The sequence below is a fragment of the Sitophilus oryzae genome, unplaced genomic scaffold (assembly GCF_002938485.1).
Source record: "Sitophilus oryzae breed Bouriz unplaced genomic scaffold, Soryzae_2.0 scaffold_1498_pilon_pilon, whole genome shotgun sequence".
Classification (NCBI taxonomy): Eukaryota; Metazoa; Arthropoda; class Insecta; order Coleoptera; family Curculionidae; genus Sitophilus; species Sitophilus oryzae.
In genome coordinates, this window is record NW_022146167.1 from 2704261 (window position 1) to 2729980 (window position 25720).

The window sequence follows — 25720 nt, forward strand, 5'->3', positions numbered from 1 at the left end:
GTCGTAAATGTATATTTTTTTACTTAGTAGTTTTATACAGGTACGGACGAAGAGTTATTACTCTTCAAACCAGTTAAAAATATGTAGGTGGCGCCCTCTACAAGTAGGACCCATATTCACCAAACCAAACTCTGTATACATGGAGTTATAAATTTGAGAACCCCTGACTCCTGATATAGATGCTTTAAAAACCCCTGTATATTACAGCTGTACTTCCAGCCAGCTATCAGATTGTTCCCCGGTACGACCTCTACGACAAAAACCGAGCAATTTCGTATCATAAAAATAAGCTCATGCTCGAACCCGGTGCGCTCGGTTCTTGTGGGAACCAAAAAAATCGATCGTTCGTACCGATCGATGGGTTCTCGGGTACCACCTCGTGCAGCCGATATTCCCGGCACGAAATCCGAGAAGAACTGGTAATTACGTAAGCAAGGTACCGTCCATTGGGTACCATCGCTCGGTCAGGTCGACGACGCGCTGTAACTTTCAATAATCGAGAAAATTGAATAATAAAGAAACGACATTGGGTGGAGATTGCTTTTGAGAGGTACTGATTGGACCTTTGTATTACTCTGTGTGATTATTTATTAGTAACATTTATTCATATAATAGAGGATTTGGTTTTATAACAGCAAAATAAAACACACGTTCACCACAAAAAACCAACAAAACTTTTTGGTTTTTATCACATCTTTATACATGACTATCGCGTACCCGCGACTTCGTTCGCGTCGAAAATCATTTGTAATGGTGATGATAAAGCAAAGCAAAAATTTCCATTAACATACAAACTGGATAAAATTTTCTCACATTTATGTCAGCACGAGAAAAACCAATATGGCGATATTATTATATAACTTGGTAATATTTGAGGGGTAGTTTCGTCTCGTTGGAATTTGACTTTCAAGAAATCCATTTGCCAAAAATAAGCTTTTTACGTCAAGCAGTTTAAGCAGAATCGTGATTAATCAATTATCCAACTTTTTGAAACACCCTGTATGATTTTTTAAAAAATTTCAAAATATATAAATAACAAAATAAATTATGCGTGTCCAAGCGTTTTCCCGAAAGACTAACCGTTTTTTAAATAACAAATATTGTAATATTTGAGGGGCGTTTTCACCCTCTTGGAATTTGAGATTCGAGAAACCCCTCCTTATCGAACCTCTACACCCCACAGTCAATCTGTTTGCCAAAAATCAGCTTTAAACGTCAAGCAATTTAAGCAGAATCGTGATTACTCAATGGTCATATTTTATGAAACACCCTGTATACATTTTTAAAAAATCTTAAAATATGTAAAACAACAAAATAAAATATACGTGTTTAAGAGTTTTTCCGAAAAACTCACCGGTTTTTAAATAAAAAATACTGTAATATTTGAGGGGTGGTTTCACCCCCTTGGAACTGGAATTTTGAAAAATCCCTTCTTATCGAACCTCTACACCCTAGAATCAACCTGTATGCCAAAATTGAGCTCCTTACGTTGAGTGGTTTGAGCAGGATCGTGATTAATCAGTGAGTCAGTCATTTAAGGATTTTATACATTAGTATAGATTAACAGTGAACATTGAATGAATTGAAATTTTTGATGAATTGAGTGAATCTATTGAAAGATACGTTCAATATATCTTAGATAGGAACTATCGGCGACAAGAAATAGCTATCTTATCCGATAGCCAAGCATCATTTAAGCTTGATTTTCATGCGTCCGTTATCCGTTGATACGATGGTCCGACGGCGCTCTGATTGGTCATAGCGTTTTTGCTCCACTTTTCATGTGTAATTTTTTTTACTCCAGCCCGTCAACGGCGAAAGATCGCACGATAACGGACGTTTCAACAATTTTTTGACAAATTTAATCTAATCTTAATAAAAATATAATAGTAATAGTACAAGAGCTAACACCGTCGGGAAAACGAGAATTTTAAGAAAGCTGGTTCTTTAATATATCTTTTGCTATGCTCTCCTGTGCTCTCCTGGCCACAGTGCGGGCCGTCTGGCTGCCCGTAGACTACTGGGCATCATATATGTACAGGGTATCCCATTTTCGTGTGTTTTATGGGATTTCTCGTTTATGAGTAGAGATACAATGATGCGATTTTCACATTACTTTGCTACTTTTTTATGAAACTAAATATGCTACACATATGTTTGTCCTAGCCTCCTTAGTTCCAGAAATACAGGGCGAATTTGTGATGCGCAGTACTGAACAGATGTTGAATACAGATATAATAGTGTATGTAGTGAATAAGTAATAGTAGTGAACGCAACGTCTACCGATAGCCAGACGGTCCGCACTCTGTTCAGGAGAGCATAACAAAAGATATATTAAAAAACCAGCTTTCCTTAAATTCTCTCTCGAAAACGTTGCTAGCTCTTAGACTATAAGTAAAACAGCGAAATCGTTATGGAAATGAAAATATAAAATGACACCAATCACAAGCAAATCGTATATCCGATGAACGGAGGCATGAAAATGCAATAAATTTGAAAACTGCCTAATTTTCTGACCAATCGAAGTCTTTAAATTCAACCAGTAAAATTAATATCGCATCATCGTATCGTCGGATTTACGGATGCATGAAAATCAAGCTTAACAGAGCCATTTTCAGTGTTAAAGACATCTACAAACTAGATATTAACATAACATTACAATACACTTACAAAAGAACCAACACACGCTCTTTTGAGTACCAAGTACCAACCAATGCGGGTACTCTAAGCAAACACAAAAATCGAATAGCAAATATAAAGTGTGCGACGAGAGTACGACTAAAATATTTCTCTCGAGTACCGCTAAACTTTCAGAACCTACTCGATACCAGTTGTACCGTTTTATTTTGATGCAATTGGAGTCAGTGTGGGAAAAATGCAGCGCATGAGGTACGGAAAGCCGGTATATAGAATCAATATCTTCTTTTATTTTATCGATTTGCTTGTTTTGTAATGGTAGTGGATTAGCTGAAATAAAGTGTATAGTACCTTGTACTTGTTTTTTATTATTATAATAGTTACTATATATATATTAATCTTTTTTATTATTATAATAGCGGTACAAAAGGCGGTACGAATCAGCTATTTTAGTTTTTTTTTATACAGGGTGGTCCGAACCGTATTTCGGAAACTTTGACAACATACTCTGCAGATAAAAATAAGTAAAAAAGTTCGTATAAATGTATGTTCTAAAATGTTTAGTTTCGGAGATACAGGGTGTAGAAATTTCTTTTATATTTCGATTGTTTCAAAATAATTTCTCAAATAACATCCATATTTGGATGAAAATTTGTGTCTGGGAGTTTTTTGACATGAGAAATTTGATTTTGATGTCGATATGACTCCTATTTGTAGGGGGCGCTACCTATATGTGTTTTAACTGTTTTGGAGAGTAATAACTTTTTGTCCGTACCTGTATAAAACTACCCAGTGAAAAAATATACATTTCCATGTTTTTTTTACGTAAAAAATGTCTCTTGGTAAAAATCTCCATGAACAACCGTTCTCGAGATATTTAGAATGGAAATAGTCAATACATGTCATTATTGACAAAAATTAAACACGTTGAGTAGATATATAGTTGTTTGACTGAAATGGTAAATTTGGGAACTTTTTTTTAAATTAATCATAATTTTTTCTTCGAAAAAATGATGATAAAACAGTTTCTGTTGAACTTTTGGCACAAAAACATTTCAAATTTATGATTTCAGGTTAATAACTATTTAGTCAATATGTTTAATTTATGTGAATGATGACAGGTATTGATAATTTCAATTCCAAATATCTCATGTTAAAAAACTCCCACACACCAATTTTCATTCAAATATTGACGTTACTTCAGAAATTATTTGGAAAAAATCCAAATAAAAATGAAACTTCAACACCCTGTATCTCCGAAACTAAGTATCGCATGATCGAGAAAAGACGGCGTCCAGTTGGCTGGGAAATGACGATCAATGACATCTCCCATATAAATTTACATATAAAATGACAGCGATCTTCATTTCATAGCCATCGCTGACGCCGTTTTTTCCCGATCATGCGGTATTTTAGGACATACGAGTACATTTATACGAACTTTTTTATTTATTATTATCTGCAGAATATAATGCCGAAGTTTCCGAAATACCTATAGTTCGCACCACCCTGTATAGTAGATTTTTAGTTTTTAGAATGTAATTACAGTCGTTAAAAAATCCAATAAAATGGTCATTTGAAAAAAAAATTACGGGCAAGCTGATTGTTTTAGGGTTTGTCAGCGACTGTCTTCTGAGTGTAAAATAAACAAAATCGGAAATTTTCCCCTTGCGGTTTTTGAGCAACGGGTGTTTTTTTTTTAAACTGTATTACAACAAAATAATTAGACGCAAATTGTACATAAGAACATTCTCTATAAGTTCGCCTAATGCATTTTTTATGAGTTTATTATTTCCGGACTTAGCGGCCGTTTCATGAGCCCTTTGGGGTTGTTTTCAAAAAGTTTGTTTTACAGCAAATTGACCCGTATAAAAGTTGTTCATAATAAATGGACAAGCAACATTTCCTCATGATTTTTTTTGTAGCTTGATTATTTTTGGAGATATCCATTTTACAATAGCACTTGTGAATTTCCTGAAAAAAAAAGACATTTAAAGCTACCACCACTTGTTCATGATCTGGGCGCTATCTCCAAAAATAGTGAAGTTCATAAAGCAAAGGTATAATATTTACTCTTATTTTGAACGAGTTTGAGAGTGAATTTGCTGAAAAAAGAGTAACATTGAAAACCACCCTAATTTGTTCATGAACTGGCTATCTCCAAAAATAATCAAGCTACAAAAAAAATTCATGAGGAAAAGTTGCTTGTCCATTTATTATGAACAACTTTCATACGGGTCAATTTGCTGTAAAACAAACTTTTTGAAAACCACCCCAAAGGGCTCATGAAACGGCCGCTAAGTCCGGAAATTATAAACTTATAAAAAAATGTATTAGGCGAACTTATAGAGAATGTTCTTATGTACAGGGTGGGTCAAATTCGACGCTTTTAAATGGAAACACCCTTTTCTATAGGAGATAGACGAAAACTAATATCGGTGTCTGGAGCTCAATTTTCATCAAAAATATGATGGTGAAAACCGCATATCAATATCTGTTACCGTTTCGGAGTTAAGGGGTGTTTTTCAAAAATGTGCATTTTTAACAAATCGCTGTAATTTTTTTGTTATGGAAAATTTTGTATTTCTATGAAAACATTTCCAAAGCACCTTTTTACGTAGAATTTGATGGTTTAAGTATAATTTTTTTAACATTAATAATTTAAGAGTTATGAACAGAAAAATTGATTTTTTATTTGGGACACCCTCTATATATTTAATTAACTGAAAAGAATTTAAAATTACCTTTCCAAAAATATAGCACACTTGATATTTTGTTATAATCCCCTTCGAAATACAGAATTTTTAAAAGTTCGCCACTTTTAATTAGTAGGCTTTGGACCCCTTATTGATGATATGACCTTAATGAAACTCGAAAACATATTTTTCCAGCAAGACGACGCACCGCCTCTGAACGCTGAAGTTATTAGCAAATTTTTGCAGCCAATTTCAAGAATAATTGGATAGCTAACCAAGATCCCAGCCGTTGGCCGTCGAGGCCGCCTGACTTAGAGCCCATGGATCTAATCCTATGGATATATTTGCGAATAAAGGTTCCTTATTCTTCCGTATAATCTAGACAAGAATTAAAAACACTTAGCAGTTATGAAAGGGTATCTTTCACCCCCACTGAGTCAATGAATTCCGCGAGAAATGTTCAAAAACTGCCCCGTCTGTCCATAACATATATAAGGTTGATATGTCGAACACCTGTAGCAAAATCTCATGTCTTGGTTTGCTATTTATGTTTATTGTTATTAGATATAGTTTAAATGTGTTGATGTTGGTTAAATATATTTTAAATTGTTATAAAATTCTGCATCTCTCATAGCAAATATTATTTTCGTTTTAATTGATGCTCACAGCTAGAATTTTTTTGCATTACAGCCGGTGCCGTTCAAAGCCTACTTATTTAAAGCGGGCGAATTTTGATATACTCTATATCTCGAAGAGGAATAGAGCAAAATATCAAGTGTGTTATATTTTTGGAAAGGTAATTTTAAATCCTTTTCAATAAATTAAAAATATTCAGGGTGTCCCATATAAAAAATCAAATTTTCTGTTGATAATTCTTAAATTATTAATTTTAAAAAAATTATACTTAAACCATTAAATTCTACGTAAAAAGGTGCTTTGGAAATGTTTTCATAAAAATACAAAATTTTCCATAGCAAAAAAGTTACAGTGATTTGTTAAAAATGCATATTTTTGAAAAACACCCTGTAACTCCGAAACGGTAACAGATATCGATATGCGGTTTTCACCATCATGTTTTTGACAAAAATTGAGCTCCAGACACCGATATTAGTTTTTGTCTATCTCCTATAGAAAAGGGTGTTTCCATTTAAAAGCGTCGAATTTGACCCACCCTGTACAATTTGCGTCTAATTATTTTGTTCTAGTACAGTTTTAAAAAACCACCCCAATTGCTCAAAAACCGCAAGGGGAAAATTTCCGATTTTGTTAAATTTACACTCAGAAGACAGTCGCTGACAAACTCTGAAAAAATCATTTTGCCCGTCATTTTTTTTTCACTCTCTATACGACGATACAATTTTATTGGATAATAAATGCTATCTAAAAATTCGAAATATTCTTCTAAATGAAATGATTTTGTTACAGGTCGGCCTAAAGAAGTAGAACTAGAAAAATCGGAAGATTCATTAGGATTAACGATAACAGACAACGGTGCAGGCTATTCGTTCATTAAGCGAATCAAAGAGGGCTCCGTTATACACAACATTCCCCATATCAAGGTAATTTATATCAAATTATATAGAGTCGATTGCGTGCGACATTTCAAGAATCCGACCTAATTTGAGAGTATTTAAGAAGAATGCATCAGCTGTCATTGCTGCTAAGTTTGATTTATAAATTACTGCTAATTTTGTATGTCTAGGTAATAAAATTTTTGTTGCATATTGACATGCAAATTGTCGAAAATTAACCGGGTGTTTTTCAAAAGTGTGCCACGAAAATAAATATAACGATGATTTAACTCGAAATACAAAGTATGTGGCACGAAATTATTCGTAAAAAATGATTTTTCCAAATATGCTAATGAGCCACGATGGTTCTATCTGAAAAAAAATGGCGCCGGGAAGCACGTATAGCCGCCGATACTAAAATATGTTAATAAAAAGTTGGTAGGCAGTTCTTTTAGTTTCAAAGTAAAGGAATTTTTCCAATTTTTTTTATCTCAAAAACTGCGACTTTGACTAATTTTGATGTTATTACAAATTTTGTTGCAAATATTATTCCTAATCTTAAATTGAAAACCGCGTTTCGCTAGCTACTGTAATTTTGGAGTTACGATTTTTTAAAATTTTTAATGAAAATTTCACACCTCTACTTTTCAACCAATAACATGCTTTAATGTTGACTAGTTACCATGGCAACTGAAAAAATTTCCGGAAATTTTTTCGAGGCGCCACGAAACTTTAGTGGAAATTTTTTGACAGTTGAAAAGGTAAACATAAGATCTACAATCATAATGTGAATGAACTACAATGTCTATATATTGAAATATTACCCATTTGAGTTTTAGCATTTGATGTAACTAAGGTTGGTAATATTTTTTATTTAAGGAAATATGTTAGATATACCTACATATGAATTTCTTCGAAATTGCCATGTTCTAAAAAATATAGTTCTGCCGCCTTTATTTAACTAAAGCTGGTATTTTTCTATTTAACGAAATATGATGGATATATCTATATGATTTTTTTAGAATTTATTTCATGTTGAATTATCTTCAATGCCAAATCTTTAATGATATCGACTAATATAGCAAAATAATAACGAAACACATTTAGTAATTATAGGTTTTATTAATATTAAAAACACAATTATTGTAACTGTTTGTAGGCTGGCTTGAATTGGTGGTTTGAATCTGGGTATTTTCTGTTTTATTTTGCATTGTGCTCTGATCATGATTGAACTGGCTAGTACTTGATGAAATGCTCCTCATGGATTCAATCATCTGTTGATGATGTTCAGCGTCCAACTGTAAGTAAGGTTTGATCGACTGACTATTACTATGTCCAGTAATTTTAATGAGCTGTTGTTCACCAACTCCTTTCTTGGCCAAATTCGAAACAGCTGTTGCTCTTGCAGAATGATTGGTTATTTTAACTTTTTAGTGTCAATTCCTATATCTGAAGCTGCTGATTTAAACCATGAAGATACAATGTTCTTACCAACTGGGCTATTCTTGTACCATCCTTTCGAATTGGGTTGATTCCAGTATGGGTTTGGTGTAAGAATAGTCTGTCGGTTTGAATAAGATTTCCCCTTTTTTCCATCAACTTTCTAAACAAGCGAACCGGACACATTTGTGGATTTTCGAAATTTCTAATCAACCATTTACTATCCGACAGTTTTTTAGAACCACCTTGTGTGGTTTTAGAGAAAATTGGATTATATTCTATCCGACCTTTTGGGTTTCCGAAATTATCAGTTTCTTCTTTGAAGTATTGGATACAAGCAGAATGTCCTTCCCCTCCTCTCCATGCCAGCTCATGTGAAACTATGTGAAAAAATTTACGCTGCAACCCATGGTACAAAGAAAACAAGGTATGATCGATAGCGGCTCCAATTTCGTTAAGTTTGCGCATACCACCTGTGACGTCATACACCATACAAAAAAATATCCATATTGTTCAATTGCCACTACTAAAAAAAGACCTAAAATAGGGAAGAATTAGGACATAACCCCAAAAGTTATGGCAATCATCGAGCTTGACATTTGAAAAATTATTTTCACATTTATTGTGTCATCTGTTTGACAATTTTTTGACAATTTGAAATTGGCGCGCGGAACTTGCTGACCAATGGTGCCGTTTATCACCTGTGACGTAGTGACCAACCTGCGCAATATCATACCTTGTATTCTTTGTATCATGGCTGCAACCCATCTGGAGTATTTTCATCCCACATTTCAATAATTTTTTTGTATTCGTCACTGGTTAAGGCTGAAGCACTCACTTTTCTTTTTGCTGAATCTCTCTGTAGTATTTTGCGCTTAGCATCGCGTGCAGCTCTGGCGGTCACAAATTCCACATCAGAAAACGGATTAAATTTTATTTTATATTTTTCGTAATAAATTTCTTGCAACTGCTTAGCAGTAGAGTTCCACATCACTTTGACCACACTTTCCTTATAATCTTCAAAAATTTTTCTTTTTCATATTAAATGCGTAGTCCTCCAGTATAGTAGCCAGCTGTACTACACTCATACACTCATGAATATTATACGACTTTTCATCACAAAATTCAACAAACTGTTTCCATACACTTGATTTTGATTTTCGGGTGTTATCTGGTTTTATATTTTCAATTTCTTCTTTAATGACTTGTTGGTTTACTTTTCCAAATCGCGACATTTCGCTATACACTTCTTACTCTACGTACAGACGTTTTAAAACTAGTAAGCTAGTAATAGCTTAATGACAGAATCGCAAACAAAAATGACAAAACACATAATATGTCAAAAACATCAATACCTTGGCCAACTTAACAAATTGAAATTATTTTAAAATGTCATGTTGGATTAATATTTTTTTTTTCAAATTTAGGTGTGAAATTTTCTTACCGAATACCACGCAAGCTTAAATTATTCCTGGAAATTTTCTTTCGGGCACGAATATTTTAGGAAAATTATCCCTCGTCTTCGACTCGGGATAATTTTCAAAATATTCGTGCCCTCAAAAAAAATTCCGAAAATATAATTTAAGCTCTTGTGATATTATAAGTGAAAAAAAGACTTAAATCTTTTCTAATAAGACTTAAGTCAGCTTTCGAAATATGACTTAAAATCAAATGATTTAAGTCATTAAAATGATTTAAGTCAAAAAAAGACTTATTCTATGAGTTTGCAGCTCTGCTAGTAACCAAGACGATATAAGCTTATATTAATTTAGTTTCAATAACTTTACAACCTAATGAAATCAGAGAGACTACAAAGTGGAATGATGCATAAGGTAGAACGTTTATACGTCTAATATGAAGAAATCATTTAAGTGCCAGAACAAATGTTTGAGATGAACTCTAACGACCTACACAGTTTGTGTTGTATTGCGGCTAATTAAACAACTAATTTACTTCGTTAATGTTTATTAACAAACGCCACTCGTAATATGTATGCTGAGACGGCCTTCAATAGGATTTATTACATAATAGAATTTAGGTTTATTTAAGAAAAAACGATAATAAATCCTCTAAACATGGTGTCGCCACCCATTAATTTTTGTTAAATTTACATCAGGCATGTCACAGTCATCTAGATTTTGTCATTATAAGGATCTATGACTGACATTAATTATAAAAATAAAAATATTTAGAAAAATGATTTCTGAAGATTCTGACTTTGACAAGAGAAAATTATTTCTGTTTTTGTTTGCCGTTGTTCTTAGCGACCGCTATAGCAGCGCCAGATCGCGTATAACGGTCGCGACTCAAAATAATTTCGCGACCTAAAATTTTTACGGGCTTTCCAATCTATATGTATGAACCAGAAACCAGACATACCCTAAAACTCATAATTGACAAATAATGATGACGTAACAGTGAAGTATAGCTGAACAGTCAACTACATGTCAGGCTATACAGGGTAAATTACAATTTAAGTAGCTTTTAATGAAATTTAAAATTTGTTAACGCTTAATCAGATTTATTAAACAATATTTCTTATTTTATTATAAATTGTCTTTTGAAATCTTGTAAATGTACTTATAACAATCACTTATACACGTTATGAAATTATTACTCATAATTAGTCAAAGGATAACATGCAAGAAATCTATAACTGGGTCATCGGCATGACCTAGAACCATATTGTTTATTCTGGCTTACCTCGTTACAAGTATTTAACATATTATTATGCAGTCATATTTTACTGCAATTGAATTATATTTGTACACGGTTTTTTTTTACCTACAAGACTATACCTATAGTATATATTATAATATACCACCCTGGACAATTCATCTGCGTGGTCTGTATTTTGATGCATACGACAGAAACAGATATCGGTTGACAGACAGAGAAACAACAAAAACCGGCATACAGTGTTGTTATTTGATGTTAATTACTCTTTATTTTTTCTTTTTTAGGTAGGAGATCACATCGAAAAACTAAACGGAGAGAATATGGTCGGAAAAAGGCATTTCGAGGTAGCCAAGGCACTGAAAGAAATCCCCTTGGGTGCCACGTTCACCATTCGATTGGTGGAACCCATGACGAGCGGATTCGGCCAAATAGCACCCAAAAATTCAACCAGGGGCACGAAAAAAGCAGGATATGGTTCGGGAAAAGAAACCTTAAGGTTTAAAGCTGGAGGAAAAGCAGAAATACAAGAACAGGTAATGATAATTATGTATTACAAATAGTTTACATTATTCTGTAACAAATAGTTTTTTACGTGTAACCAAAAAAAAACAGATTTCGTAATATAGTTTCTAAATATAAAAATAAAGTAATAAATACGATCGAAGACGGCCATGAAAGCGGGTTTTTTAAGGTTCAAGGCCGTAGGGAAAGCTTACACAGAACACAAAATCGACGAAAAAAAGCCAACAGGCCAACAGGTATATCAGCCTAACTGGTTTTCGGGAAACGTTAATTATATATGTCCAAGAAGCAATCAAAATGATAATCCTGTGACACACGAACCACTAATATCTAATGCAGATATCCAGTCCTGTCAATTAGTTTATGTCAAGTTTTTTGTTATACCGTCTCGGTTAATTTTCACTGATTCCTCTGTATACTCTCATGTAAATTTAAAAATAATTATAGATATTTTTAGCCGACCATACCAACAGGTATGGTAGAGGCTATTAAGATCGACAAAAAAAGTTTTTTTGATTTCACTCAAAATTATAATATAAAATTAATAGGTCATAAATGACCTAAATACAAAATATTTTCGTGGTGTCCGTCTGTCCGTCTGTCCATCTGTAACACGATAACTCAAAAACTACTAAACCGATTTTAACCAAATTTGGCACAAAAATACTGTGGCACCCGAAAATCTGGCCATTAGTTTTTGGTGGGGATGGGGGGTTAATAAGGGGGTATGGGAGGAGGATAAAAATTTTAAAAAATCGTAACTCCAAAATTACAGTAGCTAGCGAAACGCGGTTTTCAATTTAAGATTAAATAAATAAATAAATAAATAAATAACGTCTTTATTTTTTACTCGGTGAAATTCAGCAGAGCTGTTAAGTTAACCGAGCATATAAAAAAAAGTAAATAATATAATACATTCTTAAAAAATAACATTCAAAGAAAAAAGAATTAGTAAGAAAAATGAAAATTAACAATATACTTTAGATAAAGAAAAAAATTAGGAATAATATTTGCAACAAAAAATTTGTAATAACATCAAAATCAGTCAAGGCGCAGTTTTTGAGATATTCCGTGTTTCCGTAGTCCGTTTTTGAGAAAATCCGTGTGTAGAACTCCAAACTCCCATCGGACGCGACCCCAGGTGGCGGATAGGGGAAATAACCGCGGACCAAAATTGGAAAAATTCCTTTACTTTGAAACTAAAAGAACTGCCTACCAACTTTTTATTAACATTTTTTTTTAATTAAATTGAAATTTCCTGTCAAAACCGGTTAGGATAAGTATATAGTTTCTCTGATGAAAGTGTATATTATTTAGACAGTCAGAATCTAATAATGAGAGAAAAAAATTACTTTTTTCTATGACTGTTCAAAAAGTAGCTATTTTTTAAACTACCTACTGTATTAAAAGTCAAATTTTTTACACTAGTGCAAAAAAATAACTTATTATTAATAATGACGAGTTTAACTAAAGAGAAAAAATTTGTAAATTTTTAAATGAATTTTTCAAATCCTAAATAAATCAATAAATTTAACTAAATAGATAACGACTAGACAAATATTTGACTGACAAATGGGCTATCAAATCAGTTATTTTTGCTTCTTCCTCGAGAAACAGCTGCTATTGTTTAAAAAGTGAAAAAAAAATCATCTATATCATTAAAGGTTGCTTTTTATTTGTGTAAAATTAAAAAAATGGGTCACTAGTATTGTACCTGGAAAATACAGACACAGAATTGTAATTATTATATCAGACAATAAACTCAAGACCGCGTGTATATTCAATAAACAAAAATGTACAGTTGTACAAGAACAAGAAAAGAGATTATCTATACGTAGAAGGTTTAATGCACACGGAAATCGCTGAAGAACAAAACCAGTCTTTGGCCAGGTATCAACAAATAACCGAACAGCTATTTGTGTGTGTATATATACAGGGTGATCTTCGTTTGAGATTTTATATTTTTTATCACAAAATATGTGGGCAATGATATCTCAAAAGTGGCTCACCCCCAATAACCTTTTTATTTTTTCAGATAAAAAAAACAAAATTTGGTACGTTAGTATATGACATAAATTAGGATTGAATGACGCATTCAATTATTTTTGGTCACTTCCTGTTTCACCGGAAATGACTACAACTTTTCATTTTTAAATGGCACCCTCGGTATTTTTTTTACTTTATTCGATAGAACATGACACTCTCATGAACTTTTGACATTCTCGCTGAAAAAATTGTATTTTAAATTTCAATCTAGATAGCCATGGCTGTGTTAAAAATACTAATTTTTAGTCAAGGAGCCTTGGAAAAATAGATTTGATCGTCTAATGTTTTTCGTGTCTTGTCCTGGACGGTTAAAAGCAGATGCCCAATTCGTATTTCTAATCATATCTCAATTTTTTCAAATCAAACGAGGGTGGCTCATTAGCATATTTGGAAAAAGCTTTTTTAAAGAATATTTTGGTATCACACACTTGACATTTCGAGTCAAATTGTCGTTACATTTATGGCCATAGCACTCTAAATTAAAATTGAAAATGCTATTTTTTTAAATTGAAAATGTCAAAAGTTGACATAATAAAAATAAATTTTAGATAAAAATATTTTGAGATAAAATAATGTAATTCATGTTTGACATTCTCTAAAAATATGTATAACATTTTATTACATTAAAAAGAGCGCAATTTGAAATACTTACTAATCATATTTTGGAAAATCAAAACAAACATCTTTGAATTATTGAATTTATTTCTCCCATAAGTTAGAGAATCGCCCTGTATGCATGCCTCCATCTCTGCTAATTTAAAAAACAAATTCTTCGGTTGTCTTTACCGTTTTCCAACGAACGATTTGTGATGCAACGCGGCGACGTAAACACTCGGTATTCCGCGACGACCTTGTAAGAATTCTTCGATTTATTTCCTTAATAAATACTCCGTATAATAATATTCTTCTGTTTTATACGGCTTCGTGACTGGCTGATTGAATTACTCAGATTTTACAAACTTATATACGTGAGATATTACCACATATTTTACCTACCGCGTAATTTGAATTTTCATTGTTGCGAAAAAAATGCTCCCGATGTTTAGCCTTGGGCTTGAATTACAATGAAATATTAATTTTATTACTACATATTATTTTCTCGCCAGACTTTTGTTATATTAAATAAAAATGATAAGGTGGCATTGTAAGTTGATATTTTTTTTAAAAATGCCACTAAAATATTGTCGCTAAAGATTAGATAACCAGTATTACTCATACCGTGTATTTCTAGTTGCATAAGGCTTTATTTTCTATAAAATTACAATGTGGGAATATTATCATAAAAGATTATGGATCTTATTTTGTATCAGCCATTAAATATATGATTAAATATGAGAATATAACTACGTATTCAAGTAACTGGGTATTAAGAGTCTATTACGCTGTACTGTTCGGGTCGCTCTCAGGGGTCGGGTAAAACGGGTGTGTGGCCGAAGGAAATATATATTATATTTCAGAAATCTGCCTAAAGCCGGAGTCTCATGCATCCGAAATCCGATGGTACGACATCCGAAATTTGAAGTTATCGTGTGAAATAAAAAAAGCCTGTCACATACATCCGAAAGTTCGTTCCGAAATTTGACAGTTTTAACATTTTTCTGCTGCGCTGAATAGAGATTCATGTCATGTTTTATTGGAGAAACACTTATAAAAATAACTTCCTCGCCAAATATCCCGAAATTGCCCACTTCCCACTAAACTTGTTTTTAAAAACAAATGTTTTCAAAAAAAGTGAGGTTAAAAAACACACGATATCGTACAAAAGTTAAACAAAATTTAACTTTATACGACGTCGGATGATTAGTTAAAATTATCGGATAAAAATTGTTGTCAAAATATTTCGACCAATAGGAGCACCGTCGGATCGTCGTGTCATCGGATTTCGGATGCATGAGACTCCGGCTTAAGGTTTAGCCCGATCCTGTCGTGTCAAGCCACACCCAAAACTCAAAACACACGTGCTTTGATTAAGACTTGATTAAGGTTTGCAGAGCTTCAGCATTTGCCATAAAATAGCGAGCAATTTATTACAAAACCATGTAAATTATATATCACTGTAATCACCAAAGTTCAATCTATTTCCGTATTCTAACGGAATTTTAAATTATGTCTTTATTTTCGAGAAAATTTAGTCCAAACATAAGGAATATTTTGTTGATGTTTGATCATCAAAATCTTAAAAATAAAGAAGTTTTCTAAAAATGTGCTACAATACGGATATAGTATTATCCTTTATCTTTAATTTCCTTCTTCATTTGTGTAAAAATATCTAGCCAGTTTTACGTAAAACGTTAAATGCCGAACGCTTATTTTGCTACTTTTTCGGACTAGTGAAATGGACTTTTAAATATTTGTAGATATATGTTAATCTGAAATTTCTTTACAAGCTTTTATAATAATTTCCTAAATTTTACTAAAAACTGTCAATCGTTAAGCTTGGAATTTAAATAAAACCATAAAATTTTATTACCTAATTAAGAAAGTGTGACACTAACAACTAAATAAATTAAAGACATTATTTATATAGGTTTAAAAATAGAATTTCAGAAATGAACGGACATTTTACTTTGGTTGGTCCCTTTTAAAAATAACATCTGTTGTATTTACAGATTTCTCAATTCTAAAGTCCACTATTATGTCCCCAACACATTTCTGTTGAAAATAGCCAAAAATTATCTCAAGCAAAAGTAAAAAAGTGGGTAGTTAGTCAAAGAATACAGTGCGCATATTTTCAACATACAGTCATTTAGAGAAATTTAAGAAAAAGTGACTTAAAAATGATGAAAATATTTTTTGTATTTCTCTACGCATACTAGTCAGACCCTAGCGATCCACTTTCAAACTTTAAAACACTTTACCAGGATTTCTCTTGGTCGATTTACTTGCAAATATGTTTTTTTTGAAACGTCACAAAGTAGTGATTTTTGCGAAGTGATTGACAATTGACAATATAAAAAAGTCATTTTAATGCCTAGGCATAAAAGTAAAGCACTTTTACGCCTATGCACAAAAGTACGAAAATATATTATTAAACTTGACAGACTAGAACCTTTGAAATTCTTTAAAAATTATTTGTGGCGTTTGAAAAAAAATAGCATGTTCTATTCGGAGTAAAAATGACTCTTTGTGCCTCGCCTGTCTGTCGGGCCCTTGTTAAACGTACAACTTCGCCACAAGAAGTATTATTTTTACACCTAATAAAACAATATACTATATTATCTTCAAGTTCTAGCATTAACGGTTCACTAGTTCCTGCCGACGTCCTTTATTATTGGACCATCCTGTATACAGTAAAAAACCTTAAACAGTTTTTTTTATTTTTTAATGAAATAAACGAACTATATCGACAATATTAGTATCTGTACTCTTTAAAAATTTGTTACATCTGTTAAAAATAATCTAAAATGTCAATATTCCATCGGTATATTGATAAATGAGGTCTAAATTGTAAGAAAATGCATTTTCTACAAAAACTTGAAGAGATAGGTAAAAAATGATATAATTCAATTTGATAGACAATTAAATTGTGCATCTCATTCTCATAAAATATACAGGGTGTTCCATTTAAATTAAACAAATTATTCCCGTTTAAAGCTAGTAATTCCTTAAAATAATTTTTTAGATGCTATGTATAATATAGTATAATTTTTATTAGTGCAACACAAAATTAAGCAAATAGAAATACTTCAGTACAATATTTGGTTTTAAAAACTTAAATACGCCTAGAGAAATGAAGCATTAAAATTATTATTTGACAAAATTGTTATATTGACAAAAACCTTTTTTTAAGTATTTCAAATACGCTAAGATTAAAATGCGGTAAACCTTAATCAAATTTACCTTTATTTTAATCGTAGAAACTAAAAATGTAATAATATATAGGGTGTTCCGTTTAAAAAAACTTTGATATCTTTTTATTTATTTGGGACACCCTGTATCTTGTAAAATTATTTTTAAATTGTAGCTCTAATAGTGCTTCAACGAACCCAAAACTTACAATTTACAAAAATCTAATCGTTTAGCTACAATACTCCGTGTCGTATGTGGTGAACAACCCTATATGTTTAATTTTTTATTTATATATTTTTTTACTTCAGGACGATTCAATGGACGCTGGTATAGAAAAAATCAACCTGATCCTGGAATCTTTCATGGGCATCAACGATTCCGAACTCGCAACACAAATCTGGGAACTGAGCGAAGGCAAGAAAAACTCCATGGACTTCGCAGAAGCCATAGATGACTCCGATTTGGCAGCTTTCGGATTCTCCGATGACATCATCATCGAACTGTGGGGCTGTATAACCGATGCCAGGCAAGGAAGAATCAAATAAAAAAAGTGTTCTGTGTTTTGTGTTAAAAAAAAACGCCTTTACAATTTTAAAGTATCGTTTCATCAGAAAATGAAAGTGAAAGAAGACAATCAAAATCAGAACTTTGTTGGTGTCGCCATCTGTATCGTGACAATAGTGAATCCGAACATTTAAATGAGACAATAAACTGTATTCGACTTTTTTATGTTTAGTTTTGTTTGCAATACACCTACAAATGGCATATTCTGGCGTATTACGACATGTCAATATATAGGCTGTCAAACGAGAGGATATACGTCAGTGACAGTTGTGTCAGTCATTTTAATAGGTGTCGTCTGTTGAAATCTTTCCTGACTCATTGGGCAGGCTTTAAATCGGTAATATACCAGTTGTATGTGTTTTAAGGTTGTTATGCAGAGTGAGACATGTTTTTGAATGCGCATATTCGTATTATATCCAAACAGTATAGATCAGTTTCGTTTGAACTTAAGGAAATAAAATATTTAAATCTCTGTGCTATATTTACCAAAAAAAGGTGTTGAATGAATATTGTTCTGTATTTTTGTGAGGCATAGATCAAAAAATACTAAATTTCCTCTGTCCTTTCATTATAATAGAGTATCTATAATAAAAAAGCGTCATAGTGCCCTTTGAAATGGCAGCAATCAATGTTTAAACGAGTTTTTTTTTTCGTTAACCACAAATGACTGTTATGGAACTATTTATTATTTCAAAGATGATAAAATTAAAATATATCTTTTGAATACATTTTGTAACTTATTTACTGTTGTATGTTCGGAAAATTTGTACATTATTGTATGCTATATTTTATTTTTAAGTTAAATAAACGTCTCAAAAGAAACTTGTTTTATTTTTTGATAAATTCTAACCAAAAAAAAAGAAAATATTAGTACTTAAAACTATTTTATTTAAAAATATTTTTTCTCTTTGATACAATAAAAAAATAGACAACGTGTATAGATAACTATAGTGAATTAATAATTGAGCAAATTTAATAAATAAATTAAAGTTAGTCGATGCTGCGTTTTTTAGACGATTTCTTTTTTTCCATTTTTGCGTCAAAAGCTTTTTGTATTTCGGCGATCTAAAAAATCATTAATATGATTGATTACATATTATTATTCAGTTAAAACAACATAAATTTGTCTTTTCAAAATGAAAAAATCACTTGATAGAACACAAACTATAGACTGACCTAGAGAGAATAAGTTTAAATATAAATTTTTAAAGTCTTAGATGATAACTTAGAACAGATTTATATATGGCACAACTTAAATATAATAATAAATAATAACGTGCATTTGATTATTTCAAACAGCATTTGATTATACATACAAGCGCTCGAAAAAAAAAACAGCGTCACAATAGTCTTTGAAATTAAAATCGAGAACAATTTCTGTTACATCGACCTCTATATGAATTTATTAAAAATTGACATAAAAACCTGTCAAAAACTAAGATTTATATGAAAAAAAGTAAAAAAAAAACCATATAATTCACAACCACATCTATTCAGTATATTTTTTGAAAATTGGTTTGTTTTTGTCCGGATATTTTTTACTTTTTTTTAAATGAAATATTACTTTTAAATTTTTTTTAGTCAATTTTTGATAAACGATATAATGATTGAAATTATAATCGTTTGTAATTCCAAAGGTTACCTCGACGCCGTTTTTTTTTCGATCATAAAGTACGAATATCCACTTACCTCCTGATCATAGGCCTTCAAATTAGTCAAAACCTTATCTCGTACTTTTTTATTGGTAGCCTCAATATCTAGACAGCTGGTTACAACTTTTTTGGACCACTTTCTCCAAGCTTCGACTTTTTTCTATAAATTCCGATTAATTTAACAAAATTTAAAACTATTTTATTCAAAATTATATATTTATACTACCTCTGAGACTTTCTCCATCTGTTTCAGCAGTTTTACATATTTCTCCTCATTTCCCAAAACACTTGACTTGTAATTATCGAATTCTTCTTTTAACGATTTTAGTTGAGTGGTTAAATCAAGTTTTTCACTTTCAGTCTCTTTAGTGCATTTTTCGCATTCTTTTAAAATCATTTTCAAATATTCTTTGTACCTAGCACATACTTTTTATATATAAACCAATTTAATTTAAAAATATACAGCTATAGTCTGTCCAGCGAAAGAATATATGAGAGCGACAGTTGTATGGTATTTTCATTTTTATTCAAAGGTAAATTATATTTTCTGTCATTTTTAGATGTTCTCTGTCGAAATCCTATATTCTTTCGCTACTTACTGTTTTTCTTGTTGTTCTAATTTGTCTTCATATTGTTTAGACACTTCTTTGACGTCTTTACACATATTTTTATATCTTTTTTCGATTTCGTTTATGCGTTTTTGGTACTCTATTTGAATTTCGTCTCTTAGTTTTAATTCCGCATTCATTAGTTTGTTATTTATATCACATTCTAATAAAAAAAAGGGTAAAGGTAAGTATATTTGTAAGGAGAATGCCTAACCTAACTAAACGCTTTCACTGTTTAACTAATTTTTTTCTCTGTGTTTAATTGAATTTTACTAATTGATCTACAAAGGGTAAAAATATGACAATTAATACTTAAAAAACAGCCCATATTAAAATAACGGACTACTAGTTAAAGACTACTATACAAAACACACTTATGAGACCGGATATCACGTGAGTAAGAGTTGGTAGGCCATTGACCAAAATATGGCCTAGGACCGCGGTTCGGATTCCGCGTAAACAGAGTAGGCTCCGTCCAGATTAGCCTTAGCAGCAAAAAGGAGCCGTTTACTCATTATTTATTTTACTTTAGTAACATATAAAGATTTTAATATAAATTTTATAGTGTTAACTGGTTTTATACTTACCGTTTTCTTTATTCTTTGAACTATGTCGACCATTTTCTAACGACACTTGTGTTCCCGTCGTTTTAAGCGTCTTTTTACCTTTATTTTGTTCCTTTTTCAGCTCATTGTGCAATTTTATATTTTCGTTTCTCAGTTTATCCATTTCCGGTTTCAATTTGTCAAACCATTTTTTCATTTCCATTTTTTCTTGTTCTATCTGTATCATTTTATCTTTTCTCGCTTTAAGTTCTGTCTCTTTAGATTGTAGGTTTGATATTGTTTCGCCCAATTGATGATTCAAATCATCTTTAAAAAAATATTACTATACAGCAAACTTTTTTCAAAAACTCAAAAACTTTTTGACACACCCTGTATATTAAACTTTAATTTATAAGCACTTACCAATATTTTGACATTGTTCATCATATGCTACTTTCAACATCTTCAATTCATCAATTTCAAGCTCCAATTTTTTACAAAGTCTTTCAGCATTTTCCAGCCTTTTTACATTGTCATTTAGTTCACTACTAAGTCTTAATTTTTCATTTTCAACCACAGCTACAGTACTCTTCAGTTCCAAAACTGCATTTTCCAATTCTTTTAATTTCTTATTAGAAGAATGAAGATTTATTAGAGCCTCCTTGTAGTGTGATTTTAATACTTCGTCAGGTTCTACAATTTATTAACATTCAATAAGTACCATACAATATAAAACGGCGTCACAGTGGTCTTTGAAATGCCAATAGATGATAAGTACTTCGTATCGATCAGACCAACCCTTTCATATCATTTATTAAAAATTGGCATAAAACGTATCAAAAATTATTATTTAAATGATAAAAAATTGTCATTCCCAAAGCCATTTTGACGTCTTTTTTTTATTGTACAGTAGTTCAAATATCAGTTGTCATCTTTGAATAAGAAGACTAAGGAAGGAGCATATCAAAAATCTTAGGTCCACCGCGATGGGCCTCAAATATGGCCGACTTAAATTCCGGTTTATCAGTGCCGTTCTAATTTTATTTAAAAAATGTAAAACTATGATGTAGGGTAGACGTGGGGTAGACTCAATAATATGTTGTTTTATTTGACGTTGTGAATAAATGTTGGTAGTTATTAAAATTGTTATAAAAATATATAATTCTAATAAAAATAGATAAGTTATAATAAGTATTTATTAACACAAACATCCGATACGCTACTGAAGCAGGTAAGTCAAATTAACGTATCTAAATTCTTTGACATCTAATCTTTGACAAGTAATAAATAAAAGCTAAAATGCAAGAAAAATAGATAATTTAGTTAATTTAAGTGAATTTCATAAATGATCGGTTTACTACACGTATGTATATTATATAGTCACTTACTAGCGAAAAGTTGTTCCATTATTTCACTCAATTTTTGCCGAGATCTACCGCACGCTACACAACCAACTATTTTAGAGTCTTTTTCGATAAATCGCGATAGTGTCACTGTTAATTTAAGTTCTGCCACAATTTCCAACTAGATTTACTTCCTTTATACAACTATCAGTAGTAGAATAAATAATAAATAACATAAAATAAGCTCCGTAAAGACTGACAAATCCACAAAATTTCAAATCAAATTCAAATGTGTCAAATGAATCGTCAAACAGAACTGTCAAGGATCCCCACCCTAGAGAGCTTTTATGGTGGCTTTTCCGCCCACCTTGCATGAATACATGGATATAGGGTTCCCAACCGTCCCGGATTGACCGGGATTAACCAGGAATCAAAATCCCGGCGAAAATTTTGCCTTGGCCGGGACCAAAAAAATCACATTTACATATAATATATTTGAATTTCTAATATTTAATGTTTTTTTCAATTATTTAAAAACTTAAAAATAATTGTCCCGGAATCGCCGATGCTCAAGTTGGGAACCTTACATGGATAGCATTATGCTCCTTCCTTAGTCTTCTTATTCAAAGGTTATTCTCAATAACATCAAGCAAATTATTTTTCTATACCTACTGTAACTTAATTTTCATTGATTCTGGATACTATTTTATTTTTTTTGAAATTAAATATTAATATTTGAATAATTTTTATGTCAAATTTGAATAAATGATATAAAGAGATTGACATGAGAGAAATGATTAGCAAATGTCATTCCAAAAGCCAATTTCAACCCTTTTTTAGTACACAGTAGTTCAAATAACTTGGTATCATCTGTCTCTGCTATCATTCTCAATAACATCAAATATCTATGAGAATCTATCAAATATATGTTTCTATGACTAATGTGACTTCATTTTCATTCAAGCACACAGTAAATAACAGAATAAATTTCAAAAAGAAAGAAGTACAAACCTTTTGCTACAATATCATCAAGCAACTTCTTCCAAGAACAAATCTGCTCCTCTAAAACACCTTTCTCGACAATGTCATTCTCTAAATTTATTAAAAACAGATCCATTTGATGTTTTATTTCCTTCACAACACTAGAAGATTCTTTTTGATTCGATTTTATATTACTTTTTTCCAAATGTTGCATAACTTGCTTCAGCTGATCCTTTAACTGCTCATACTCTTTTTTTAAACTATCATCTTCAAGTTTTTTCTCGTTTTTATTTGAATTTTTTATATTTTCTTCTAATTTTTGGTTCTTTATTTTTAATTCTTCCATTTTAGTTTTTAGATTCATCACCTGAAAAAATAATTTAATACAACAGTGAATAGAAAATATAAATTAAACAAAAATTACTTCATTTTTAGTACATTCAAGTTCTTTAAAAATATCTCTATTTGTATTTTTTTCAATTTCAAGCAATTTGAGAGTTTCTTTAAGTTCATCCTGACACATTACTAATTCATTTTTAATCTCTGTTTCATTTTTTTCAGTATTACTTTGGAGTTTTTTTAATAAACTTAACCTCTGTATCTCTGATTCCTGTAATTTAAAAACTTAATAAAAATAAACAGAATATAAAAAAGGATACCTCTAATTTTTCACTTAATTCTTTCACAGTATCCTCTGCTTTTTCTAATTCTTTACTCATTACTTCCAATTTCGGTACATTATACTTGAAAGAGATATTTTGAATCTCATTTCGTGTCTGTAACAGCATTTCTTCAATTTTTTCTTTCAGATCCGTGTTATTCAAATTTAATGTTAGTATTTGCTGATCTTTATCGTCAATTATTCTCCTGTAGTTCTGGAGATCATTTTGTAATATCAACAAGTCCTTTGTATGACTTGAATTATCTTAAAGAAATACACATAAAAACAGTGCCTTTAATATTACACAAAATATTTACCACATTTTTGGAAGTCCTTATTGTATATGTCAGCTTTTAGTTGTCTATATTCTAGTAATTCCTTAGCATCTTGCTCATAACATCTAAAAAATGTATAAATTATAAAACAATAATAAATAATAATCAAATATCTACCTTAATTTTGTATTCAAAGTATCTAGTTCTATTGACTTATCTAATAACATTTTCTTTAGCTTCTCTTGATGAGTTGTATTATGCTAAAATACATAAAAACAATATTTTTTTCAAAATTACATACAAAAGAACTTACACCTGAGCTAACATCAAAATCAAAATTCTGAGATCCATTTTCACCTAGCTGTCTTATTCTTTCTAAAAATACATGCCAAAATATTAAATTTCTGTTTAAATAGTAAAAAAATAAAATATTTACCTTTGAAATGTTTATTTTCCTTTTGAAGTGATTCAATCAAACTTATCAAATCCTTGCACTGAGACTGGGCGCTATTAAAGTTGATTAATATGGCACCATTATCTTTCTCTAAATCCAGTTTTTCCACAACCAGTCTTTGAAGTTCCTCTTGTAATACTTCCCGCTCTTTAATCTAGTAATTAAACAGTATCATACCTACCTCAAAATATATAAAAGAATAAGATATATTACCCATTGCTCAGATTTCTGTCTTTCTTTTTCCAAACATGTTTCCAGTTTGCTTATTTTTTCCTGAAGAGATTTTCGATATTCTTCAGAAATAAATTTAGCATTTAAATTAAAAGGTCCTTTTTGGGAACTTAGTTTTAACTCTAGCTCTGTTAATTCTGATTTATAAGTGGCTAATTCTGTCTCATTCTATAATTTAAAGAAAAAATTATACTTAAAATTATATACTTCTTTCTGATAAAACTTACCTCCTTCAGAATGGCGGTTAAGTGTTCAATTTTCTTATCTCTTTCAGCTAAATTATTAGTTAAATTATTAATTGTTTGTGTCTTCTCAACCAGTAAAACTTCAGCATTGCTTAAAGAAACTTTTGTTTGTCTTAATTCAGCTTCTAATAAAATGTTTTTATGCTTTAAGGAGTCAATTTCTTCTTTTGATTTTTCTTTGTGTTTGTTGAATTCCTCCTTTAAACTTTGAATTTCCCTCACCCTGAATGGAAATCAATGAGTAACAAAGCTTTACAAATATATTTAACAAGTAAAATTTACCTCACTTGATATAAAACTTGCAACTGTTCATTTGGAGTAATTGCATCTTTATAGGTCTGTTCAAAATTGTCAACAGAAGCTAGTGAAATGTTGGCAGAAGAATTTATTGTGCTGTCATCGTATTTAAAATCATCTAAATTTGCTTGTATTAAATTTTGCAACTACAAAATTAGTTAAAGGGAGAACAAATAACAAATTAATTCAAAACAAACCTCTTCCTTTCGTCGAATTTGATCTTCCAAATCTTCCTCCTCTTCATTGTTTTGAGAGTTATTAATATTAATGTCTGCTCCTTGAAATAAACTTATTCCTGGATTATCCATTTGCCTTTTATCATCTAATCATTGTTTTGTAAATAAATACTTTTTCCAAATTTTTTAATGTTTTCAAATTTGGCCGATGTAGTTGACATTGACATTACCCTGAAGTTAGTCAATAAAATTTTGATCTAAGGGTATGACCAAAGAATATTTGGGTCTGTCATGTTTGGTGACTCCTAAAATTTGCCTAAATCATATATAAGTTCGAGCAAATATATATGATTAACGTTGATGACTAA

The 25720-nt window shown here is 31.1% G+C and overlaps 2 protein-coding genes across 3 annotated transcripts in view; one reads left to right on the forward strand and one right to left on the reverse strand.

Annotated features, from left to right (window-relative positions):
* The window catches only part of LOC115877749 (PDZ domain-containing protein GIPC3), a 58816-nt gene extending 40114 nt beyond the window's left edge, over positions 1–18702 (forward strand). For both annotated transcript variants that reach the window (XM_030894052.1, XM_030894053.1), the window contains exons 4-6: positions 6759–6892; positions 11248–11496; positions 17629–18702. In XM_030894052.1, the coding sequence (XP_030749912.1) occupies positions 6759–6892; positions 11248–11496; positions 17629–17865 (620 nt within the window). In that variant the 3' untranslated portion in view covers positions 17866–18702. The remainder of the gene's footprint in view (positions 1–6758; positions 6893–11247; positions 11497–17628) is intronic.
* Positions 18703–18749: 47 nt separating this feature from the next.
* Positions 18750–25614, reverse strand: LOC115877750 (putative leucine-rich repeat-containing protein DDB_G0290503). Its single transcript, XM_030894054.1, has 17 exons — positions 25374–25614; positions 25162–25322; positions 24862–25102; positions 24617–24802; positions 24386–24557; positions 24263–24324; positions 24127–24209; positions 23992–24074; positions 23673–23938; positions 23438–23623; positions 23044–23380; positions 21113–21382; positions 20732–21016; positions 20136–20307; positions 19763–19952; positions 19574–19696; positions 18750–18949 (listed from the first exon to the last, which is right to left on the reverse strand). Exons 1-17 carry the CDS (start codon positions 25482–25484, stop codon positions 18875–18877), a joined length of 3003 nt encoding a protein of 1000 aa, XP_030749914.1. The 5' UTR covers positions 25485–25614; the 3' UTR covers positions 18750–18874.
* Positions 25615–25720: the final 106 nt, after the last annotated feature.

Coding starts and splice junctions, on each gene's coding strand:
- LOC115877750 (XM_030894054.1), bottom strand. CDS start 25,484: ATGGATAATCCAGGAATAAGTTTATTTCAAGGAGCAGACATTAATATT. Junction 23,381..23,437: donor TTGAATGTACTAAAAATGAA/GTAATTTTTGTT, acceptor TTATTTTTTCAG/GTGATGAATCTAAAAACTAA. Junction 21,017..21,112: donor TGAACAATGTCAAAATATTG/GTAAGTGCTTAT, acceptor ATTTTTTTAAAG/ATGATTTGAATCATCAATTG.